At 56.5% G+C, this 9,984-nt stretch overlaps 1 protein-coding gene across 4 annotated transcripts; it reads left to right on the forward strand.

Moving 5' to 3' along the window:
- The first annotated feature begins 326 nt into the window (after window positions 1-326).
- Window positions 327-9,315, forward strand: CHRND (cholinergic receptor nicotinic delta subunit). 4 transcript variants are annotated; one of them, XM_063093361.1, is made up of 12 exons: window positions 327-408; window positions 641-786; window positions 1,252-1,296; window positions 1,884-1,993; window positions 2,152-2,307; window positions 2,506-2,615; window positions 3,509-3,709; window positions 4,935-5,046; window positions 5,126-5,240; window positions 6,069-6,273; window positions 6,362-6,480; window positions 7,613-9,315. In XM_063093361.1, exons 1-12 carry the CDS (start codon window positions 357-359, stop codon window positions 7,793-7,795), a joined length of 1,554 nt encoding a protein of 517 aa, XP_062949431.1. In that variant the 5' UTR covers window positions 327-356; the 3' UTR covers window positions 7,796-9,315. The 4 variants fall into 4 exon arrangements, with proteins under 4 accessions (XP_062949431.1, XP_062949413.1, XP_062949422.1 ...); XM_063093343.1 differs by having other exon boundaries at window positions 330-408; window positions 612-786; XM_063093352.1 differs by having other exon boundaries at window positions 337-408; window positions 645-786.
- The last annotated feature ends 669 nt before the right edge of the window (window positions 9,316-9,984 follow it).

Genomic DNA, 9,984 nt, shown 5'->3' on the forward strand with positions numbered 1-9,984 from the left:
AGGTCACAGAGAAGCTGGGGAGGGGCTGCTAAGCCCCCATCTGAGTATATCTTCTGCCTCTCATCCCGCGCCACCCGTGGCCAGCTACCACTGCTCCCAGCGTCAGTGTCTCCACCCTGCCCCCACCCTCACCACTAGTGCAGTTAGTCCCAGCCTGGAATCTTTGCCTCATGTCCTTGGGCTCCTGCCCTGGCTAGACAGTCCCCACCCCCTCGTTGAGGTGTCAGATTGCGTTTCCGGCTGCCTCTTTCCTTTGCCCCCCACCCGCACCCAGCACCTGTCCCCTCTCCCGCCCACCCTCATTCCACAGCCCTGCAGTAGGAGGGGCAGACACAAGATGCAGACAGAGGGACAGGATGGAGGGGACTGTGCTGACGCTGGGGCTGCTGGCCACCTTTGTCATTTGTGGTAAGGGTGGACATCATCCCCACCTCTCATGACGCCCACTGGGGCCCCCCACTGCATGACCCCCTGCTGCTCTTTCCTACGTGATGCTCCCTCCCCAGAATCATGCCCAACTCCCCGCTCCCGCGCTGCCATTCCTCACTGTGAGGGCCCGACCTCCAGGCTCCCCACTCAGGGCTGCCTCCTTCCTGGGTCCCCTGCTCAAGGCCCTGTTCCAGTCCTCAATCCTCCCCAGGCAGCTGGGGCCTGAACGAGGAGGAGCGGCTGATCCGGCACCTGTTCCACGAGAAGGGCTACAGCAAGGAGCTCCGGCCCGTGGCACACAAAGAGGAGAGCGTGAAAGTCTCGCTGGCCCTCACCCTCTCCAACCTCATCTCTCTGGTGAGAGGCCCCTCCCGTGGGGGGACTGGGGAGGGAGGGCAGGGACTGCTTCTCCAGGACCAGACAGGACCAGATGGCATGGAGGAAGCTCGAGGCCCCAGACCAGCCTGTGTAGCTCCTTCCCCGGGAAACACGCTCGGGCCACCTGCCATGTCTTGCGTGCCCACAGGCCTCCTGCCCTCCAAGGCTGGCACCCCTGCTCCTCCAGCTTCAGCTCTAGGGGATGCCCCCCCATTGCACACTCCATATGACATGCCACACGCATGATACACTTCAGAGGCCATTTGCCCTCTGGTCCCTGGTCTGCCCACCCACTCCTGCCTGTGAGTGCTCGGGGCAAGAGGCTGGTCGGCTTTGTTGCCATGGTTTCCCCTGGGTGCCAGTTGGGAGTAGGTGCCTGGTAAATGAGTGCCAGTGACAGAACAATGTAGGCTCCCGGAGGACACCACGCCTGTCTGATTACAGAAAGAAGTCGAGGAGACCCTCACCACCAACGTGTGGATAGAACACGTAAGAACACCCCACTCAGAGCCGGGGTGGGGTGCAGGGCCCAGGCTCCTGTGTGCTCACTTCCACTTGGGGATCCCCAGCGTGCCTTGGACACTGTCCTCCAGGAGAGGTTGGCTCCTCTCTACAAAAAAAACCGCAGGCCCGACTGCCCTTCCCCTGACCTAGCGCCCCTGCTAGCCCTGATGGCGCCTTCTAGTGGATTAGAATTCTTCTGCGGGGTGTTGCTATACACCACAGTGCACCACAGATATGTACAATCGATTGTTTCCAAAAAAAATTGTCTGTGGGAAAATTGTGACTGTATCCTGATTTTTATTAGAAGACACTCTTCTGCCTCTTGTCAGAAGTTTGTAATACAGACACAAATCTTCTATGTCCACAATGGAAATAATGCTCCCTCAGTTGTGCAGGGCACATGCTGCAGAGCTGTCGTGACAGACCTGAGTCCCCACTCTGTGCCTACCTCCTCCAGTCCTCTTTTGTCACAGCTCCCAGACCCTGTTCAGCCTTCCCCAAGGAAAGTTGGGGGGCGGGGGGAGCCTGGACAGCAGCAGAGCCCGCTGCTGACACGCCTTTCGGGATTCCAGGGCTGGACAGACAGCCGTCTGAAGTGGGATGCCAATGAATTTGGGAACATCAGCATCCTGCGCCTGCCCCCCGACATGCTGTGGCTCCCGGAGATCGTGCTGGAGAACAAGCTGAGCTGAGCCCCCCATCCTCTGCCCCCTTCCTCACGCGTTCTCAGCCTCCCCCTCCAGCCCCCAGCTCCTGCCTGCCCTTCCTCCTCTGCCTCCCCTGACCCTGTCAGTTCTCAGCTGGCCAGTGCTCACTATGGCCCTTGTCCCTGTCCCCCAGCAATGACGGCTCCTTCCAGATTTCCTACTCCTGCAACGTGCTCGTCTATGACTCGGGCTACGTGTACTGGCTGCCGCCTGCCATCTTCCGCTCCTCCTGTCCCATCTCCGTCACCTACTTCCCCTTCGACTGGCAGAACTGCTCCCTCAAGTTCAGGTGCACCCACGTCTCCAGCCACCCCTCATCCCAAGCCACCCTGCGGGGGGCTGGAGGAGAAGAACAGGGCACCCTCCAGCAGAGGCCCTCCACCCCGTCCTATCAGAGCCCCCTCCCCCGGCGGCCTTCCTCTACTAGCCCTTCCCCCAGACCCCCGCCAGTGGCCGAGGGTCACCCTGTGTCCACTGCCCTCCCCAGTTCGCTCAAGTACACGGCCAAGGAGCTCACCCTGAGCCTGAAGCAGGAAGAGGAACAGGGCCGCCCCTACCCTGTGGAGTGGGTCATCATCGACCCTGAGGGCTTCACAGGTACCTCGAGCAGCCGCAGGTGGCAGACAGGCCCCTCAGACATAGTCACACTGACACCTCCCATCCCCGGAGGTGCACGCGTGTGCACACACACCTCGGACGCCAGCACACAGGTACACGTACACAGACAACACGACAGGCCTCCCGTGTCTGCCCACCCAGAAACACAGACACTCCCACTAACTGACATGCACACATCCCAGAGGCAGAGACGGCACGGTGCCAGTGTCCCCAACCCCCCAGGCCAGGAGACTCTTCTGGGTCTGGGCAGGAGTCCCCGGGGATGGATGCAGCTGAGGGTGGTTAGTGTTTGGGTGCCTGGAGAACCCAGGGGTGTGGCTGGGGTGTGGGCTGTGTCATCCTGATAGGGTGCATGTCATCCCCTCCCATATGCCCTGATGCCCTGTCCGGCAGAAGAGACCCCTGTCCTGCTGGTTTCAGGGCTGACACATCATGGCCAGGGAGTGGTGTTGCTCTTGCTGGCTTGTTATACCCAAGACCCAGCCAAACAGGGGCAGCCTGATTAAGTCGACTTCGCTTTTCTTTTTCACTTAGGAAGACAAGCTTAATAACTGAATGTCTTTTTTTTAACTGTCTCTTTAATCTGTAAATACCTATTTTTGGCTCACGATGTATTTTGAACCAAAACATACTCCCCATTTGAACCTTGTATGGCCTGTACGGCCTCAGCTTCTATTTTTTCCAAGGAGATTAAAAAAAAAAAAAAAATCAGTCGCAGAGGAAAATGTCCCCCTCACAGACCGAAACTTGCATCCCAACCCTCAGGGAAAGACCCGGGGCCGCCCACCGCTTTAGGTTCTGTCCTGGGGTCCTCCTTAGCCCCCAGCCCCTCTTGCTCAGCCCAACGCCAAGTGTCCATGTGTCATCCTCAGAAAACGGGGAGTGGGAGATAGTGCACCGGCCGGCCAGGGTCAACGTGGACCCCCATGTTCCGCTGGACAGCCCCAGCCGCCAGGACGTCACCTTCTACCTCATCATCCGCCGCAAGCCTCTCTTCTACATCATCAACATCCTGGTGCCCTGCGTGCTCATCTCCTTCATGGTCAACCTGGTCTTCTACCTGCCAGCCGACAGTGAGCCTCGGCACCAGTCCCTCACCCAGCCGCCTCTTCCCCTCCCCTGAGGCCACCTGCCCCTCACTTCCTCCGGAAGCTGCATGGGTCACCACTCCTGGAGCTCCCTGCCCAGGATCTAGGCCTGCCTGAGGACCAGGGGGCCAGCCAAGAGGAGGGCTCTGTGACACTGTCCACCCCCCCAAGTGGACAGGGCAGGGTCCCTCCTGGACACTACTTCTGCCTCTCACAATGGGCTTCCCAGAGGCCCTAGGGAGAACTGCTAGACTGTCCCTCTGTCGGGGCAGAGACTGGGTCTGTCATGGTCACCACTATGTGGCCATGGCCCTGGCACACAGGAGGCCATTAGCCATTGAGCCAGTGGGTGAATAATGTGGTGTCCAGGAAGCCAGGGCGTGGGGGCAGAAAAGTAATCTCCACTCTTGGCTCCGAGAGGCAACAATTTTACAATTTCAGTATATTTATTATAAGCAGGACACAGTGAGTCCCAGGGACAAAGGGGACCCAGTCCCTGCCCCTGGCAGACAAGGTAGAAACCATAGGACTAGGCGGGTGGCCTGGGGTGGGGTGGGGGCCGTTCTAGGTGCCGTGGGGATGGGGGGATTTCCTGGAGGAGGCGGAGCTCGAGCCAGACTGTGAAGCGGGTGTGCGGCTGTGTTAGGCAGGCCATTAAGAGCAGCCGTGCAGATGAGGAGGGGTGGGGGCAGGGGCAGGTGGGACCCAAGTGGGGGAGCCCCCTCAGCCCCACCATTGCACACAGGAGCTCAGGTGGGCAGAGGAGGGCAGCGCCAGGCTGGGGCCTCTGAGTGAAGGGCTGAGAGTTGGGATGTTATCCTCGTGCTATAAGGACACCTGGGAGCTTTCTGAGAAGGGGAGTGACACCCAGATCTGTGCTTCAGAAGGAGGGTTGAATAGCAGGGGGTGGGCTAATGGTGATGGCTGGTGTTTGTTGAGCACTTACCCAGTGCCAAGTGGAGTGACGTGTGTTTAACACACTCTCACAACACTTAACAGTTGAGAAAATGAGGTACAGAGAGGTTAGGCTACTTGTCCAAGGTCACCCAGCTAGTAAGCGGCAGAGCCAGGATTTGAACCCAGGGACTCTAGTTCCATAACCCATGATTTTCATAAGGGCACTGTGGCATCATGAACAGTGGTGGCAGGGGCTGCAGTGGGACTCGCTGGGCCTGGGGCCCGAAATCACAGTTAAGTCTGGCTTCCCCAGGTGGTGAGAAGACGTCAGTGGCCATCTCAGTGCTCCTGGCCCAGTCTGTCTTCTTGCTGCTCATCTCCAAGCGGCTGCCTGCCACATCCATGGCCATCCCCCTCATCGGCAAGTGAGTGACGCCCACACCCAGCCCTGCTCCACTCACCTGTCCTGGCCCTGGGGGCTCCAGGCTGAGTGTGTGCCCGCAGGTTCCTGCTCTTTGGCATGGTGCTGGTCACCATGGTCGTGGTGATCTGTGTCATCGTGCTCAACATACACTTCCGAACACCCAGCACCCACGTGCTGTCCGAGGGCGTCAAGAAGGTGAGCACTCTCGATCCCCAAATGCTGGAAATTGTCCAGAGGCCACCTACAGGAGGACAGGTGAAGACACTGGGCATACTCGGCAGGGGAATACCACCAGGCAGTGCAAAGGCACCGGGTGCTGCTGCATGCCAGCACGGATGCCCTTCCCAGCACGATGTTGCATGCAAGAAGCCACACACCAGACTTCACAGACTGCAGGGTTTTCTTCCCATGAAATGCAAGAACAGGAAAAACCAGTCATTGGTGACAGAAGTCAGGATGGTGGCTACCTCTGTGGGTGGGTAGGAACTGCGGGGAGAGACCTGAGAACCTTTTCAGGATAATGTTCACTACCTTATCTGGTTGGTGACTACACAGTTGTATGCATCTGTAAAAATTCACCTTCTGCACGCCTACGATTTGCTCATTCTACCTCGGTTTATAGGAAGAAGATGAGGACCGAGGGGGCAGGGTGCTCGGGAGGGGCTTCCCTCTCGGCCACTGCAGGGCCAGCTGACTGTTCTGGGCTGCCTGAGAGTAGCTTAGCAACTCTTTTTGTCTCTAAGCATTTGAGTGGGGAGAGTTCAACATTTTGGGCATTCATCTTACTTTTTCATTTTTAATATTTATTTTTAGTGAATGAGTTCTGCTCTGTGTTGTGAGTAATGAGGGAGAGTTGGAAGTAACCTAAGTGTCCATCAGCAGGGGATCAGGGGAATAAATGACAGGGTCAGACTGGGAAGCACTGTGTGGCAGCCAGGAATGGAGTCACACACATTAGGATGGGCAAAAGTCACCCCGTGTTTGTAAAATGGCCTTTCTTGTGTCCCCTTGACCCTGTCAAAGCTCTTTTTGGAGACTCTGCCCAAGATCCTGCACATGTCCCGCCCGGCAGAGGATGGACCCAGCCCTGGGGCCCTGGTCCGGAGGAGCAGCTCCCTGGGCTACATGTCCAAGGCTGAGGAATACTTCTTGCTTAAGTCGCGCAGTGACCTCATGTTTGAGAAGCAGTCAGAGCGGCATGGGCTGGCCCGGCGCCTCACCACTGCACGTGGGTCTCTGGTGGCCTTGGCGTTGACCCATCTGTGGGAGGTGGGGGGAGGCAGTCCTCATACCCTGTTCTGGCCCCATGTCCACAGGCCGGCCTCCAGCAAGCTCTGAGCAGGCCCAGCAGGAACTCTTCAGCGAGCTGAAGCCGGCTGTGGACGGGGCAAATTTCATCGTTAACCACATGAGGGACCAGAACAATTACAATGAGGTGAGTGGCCACAGGGTTGCCACATGCAGGTGTTCAGGTAGTGCACTGACCAAGCATATCCTGTCTTCAGGGCTCAAGGTTCCCCTCTGTTTTAGTCCGTTTTGTGTTGCTGTAACAGAATTACCTGAGACTGGATAATTTATAAAGAAGAGAGGTTTATTTGGCTTATGATTCTAGGACAGCTGCGTCTGGCATGAGCCTCAGGCTGCTTCTACTCATGGCGGAAAGTGGCAGGCTGCCGGTGGGTATGAGCAGATCACGTGGTGAGAGAAAGCAAGAGAGAGGAAGCAAGAGAGAGAGAGAAGGTGCCAGGGTCTCTTTAAGCAACAAGCTCTCGCGGGAACTAATCGAGCGAGAACTCACTCATTAAACCCCCTCCCCCAGGGAGAGCATTAATCCATTCAGGAGGGATTCGCCCCCATGACTCAATCAGTTTCCAACACTGCCACATTGGAGATCAAATTTCCACATGGGTTTTGTAGGGGACAACACATCCAAACTCCATCACCCTCAGAGACACAAAACAGTTTAGATGAGGGAGTTCATGGTGAGTGCAGATTCCAGGCCCTCAGAGAGGAAGGACTCCGGCCTTGTACTGCACAGCGGCACACCAGCCAGACACACAGCCCCATCCTGTGCAGGCCACACTCAGCATCCTTAGGGCCCCTTCTTTCTCCCAGCTGGCAATCTTTTTCTGTCCCTGTTCAACTCCAAGCCTGATGCTCCAGAAAGAGTCAGACATTTAAAAGGTAGCCATAGATGGTTGTTCAATATTATACAATTTTTTAAAATTCTCTCTTGAGAAAGGGGTACCTTTTTCCAGTTCACATATGGGCTAGCAGTGGCCCTAAGTGGCTGGGAAGGGTGAGAGAGAGGAGAGGGACCTGTTCCCCGTCCTCAGCCCCCAGCTCCTGGAACCATACCTCCCAGACCGACAGAGTGACCAGCCCTGTCTGTAGCCAGAGGGTTTGTGCTCTTCCTGGGAATATGCCAGCACACCCTGTCTGCTGTGAGCAGGAGGTGGCCACCACAGACCCACCAAGGCCATGGCTCCATCACTGAGCGCTGGCTAGGGGTGCGGGTCTGTGGTCTGAGGGCCCTCCTTAAACACTCTCTGTGCTCCCACCCCCAGGAGAAGGACAGCTGGAACCGGGTGGCACGCACAGTGGACCGCCTCTGCCTGTTTGTGGTGACACCCATCATGGTGATGGGCACGGCCTGGATCTTTCTGCAGGGCATATACAACCAGCCCCCACCTCAGCCTTTCCCTGGAGACCCCTACTCGTACCATGTGCAGGACAAGCGCTTCATCTAGGGTGGGCTGCGGGGGTAGCCAGGCAGACAGCAGGGTCTAAGAGAGGAGCAGCTCTCCCTAGGAGGGCCAGCTCCTGGCCTGAGGCTTGTGCCCTGTGGGTCCTGCAAGGCTGGGGGTGGAGACCCAGGAAGCGAAGGGGCAGCCCCACTCCTCAGTAGCAGTTCCTTTGCAAATAAAGACAGGAGCCACCCAGGATGGTCTGAGAGAGGCCATCGGCTGGTAGAGATGGGCAGGACCATGTGAGGGAGGCAGGAGGCTGGCTCAGGGGCCAGGGAGGATGCCACACAGGCTGGCCTCATGGGGAGAGCTCTGTGAGGGGTCAGACAGAGGCCTCTTCTCTGCCTCCCCCTCCCCCCTAGGTGGGGGTAGAGAAGGCAGGATTTTGTGCCTTCGCTTCCTGGCTCCTCCAGCCACCCTCAACCTCGGGCTTCTGAAGCCTCACCTGGAGCTGGGGCTGGGGACGCCTCTCTCCAGGCCCCTTAAGGAAGAAGGTATTCTGCAGGGGTGGGAGCACCAGGTTTCCAGAATGTCCTTTCCCAGCCCTGTCTGTCTCGGCCACTGTGTGTCTGAGTCCATCTGCGAAGCTGAGGACTGGCGTGGAAGGGTCGGGCTCAGCCTGAGGTCACACACACAATCCCAGAGCACCAGAACTCAGCCTCTACCCTCCGGAGTGCCCCATCACCCACCCCCACTCCTCCTCCCCAAAGTAGGGTTGCCATGCCATATTTGGGATATACTTATACTAAAAAAGTATTCATTGTTTATCTAAAATTCAAACTTAACAGGCATCCTATATTTTTATTTGCTAAATCTGGCAACTCTACCCCAAGGGGAGCCCCCACTCAATCCTATCCTGAGGGCCAAAGGCCGAGGCCGCAGGAGCTGTGGTAGCCCACTTCCAAGGTGGCCTCAGCGATCCCACCTCCTGGTGTTTGTGCCCTTGTGCAGACCCCTCCCACGGTACCAGGGCTGGTCTGTGTAACCAATAGAATGAGGCAGAAGTGATGGCTTATTGCTTCCGAGATTAGGTTATAAAGGACACTGTGGCTCCTGTTTCCCTCACTCATTCTCACTCTTGCATCAATGGATCTCTCTGGGGGGAAGCCAGCTGGTGTGCTGGAGAGGCCCATGTGGCAAGGAACTGGGCCTCCCTCCAACAGCCCCATGAGTGAACTTGGAAGTGGATCCTCCAGCCCCAGTGGGGCCTTCAGATGAGCTTGCAGCCCCACTATGCGTCTTGTCTGCAACTCCATCAAAGTCCCTGAGCCAGAACACCCAGCTGAGCTGCTCCTGGATTCCTGACCCTTAGAAACCGTGTGATCTTAGACATTTGTTGTTTTAAGCTGCAAAGTTTTGGGGTAGTTTGTTATACTAGCAGTGTGACCTTGGCTGAGCCACTCCTCACCTCTCAGCTTCAGTTTTCTCATCTGTAAAACATGTGTCGAAGAAGTACTACTCATGAGGTGTTGTGAAAATGGAATTTGCTAGTAGGAGTAAAGGTACTTACATATGTCCTACAATTTTAAGGGGTGGTTATTTAACCCATTCCTCATTTGTGGGCCTGGGTCATGGAGAAGGGTCTCTGGGAGCCCCTGTGGGAGATTCACACCCAGGTCTTCTGCATCCAAGCCTGGCATGGTGACTGAGAGAGAATGGGAACAAGGCACGAAGGGCACAATTAGTCACCTCCTGGATGTACAGGCTTAAGGGCTTCACAGCTCAATCCATTTCCCTCAGAGGGAATCAGTGACCTTGTTAGCTCAGATATACAGAAGGTGAGATTTATCATCTTTAGATGTAGCCAAAGGAAAAAGAGACATTTAAAACCAAAATTGACCCTAGTAACTGCCTTCCAGGATGAACTGTCCACAAATTCAAGGTACAAATCTTTAATTTTCCCTTCTGAATAGGAAAACCAGCATGAATTCATATCCATCAGATGAGCAAATAGTCCAGGACTTCCCTGGGGATTGTCCAACTCTGGGAGGGTGTCTGTTCCCAGCACAGAGATGAGAGAGGGCCTGAATCCAGGGCCTTCGGCCATGGTCATTGCTTCTCTCTGCCACACAGCGGCGCAGTTGGCAGCGGGTCTCAGTCCAAGTGCCAGGCGAGTCCTCAGTTGTGTCAGGCCCCACTCAGGTGGCTGTGCACCTTCCAGAGAAGACAACCCCCAAATGCCACACCTGACC

The sequence above is a fragment of the Cynocephalus volans genome, chromosome 1 (assembly GCF_027409185.1).
Source record: "Cynocephalus volans isolate mCynVol1 chromosome 1, mCynVol1.pri, whole genome shotgun sequence".
Lineage (NCBI taxonomy): Eukaryota > Metazoa > Chordata > Mammalia > Dermoptera > Cynocephalidae > Cynocephalus > Cynocephalus volans.

Excerpts from the sequence above, each read along its gene's own strand:
- CHRND (XM_063093343.1), top strand. The coding sequence starts at position 338 with ATGCAGACAGAGGGACAGGATGGAGGGGACTGTGCTGACGCTGGGGCT. Across the intron at positions 6,274-6,361 it reads CCGGCGCCTCACCACTGCAC|GCCGGCCTCCAGCAAGCTCT; the intron begins GTGGGTCTCTGG and ends CCATGTCCACAG. Across the intron at positions 6,481-7,612 it reads ACCAGAACAATTACAATGAG|GAGAAGGACAGCTGGAACCG; the intron begins GTGAGTGGCCAC and ends TCCCACCCCCAG.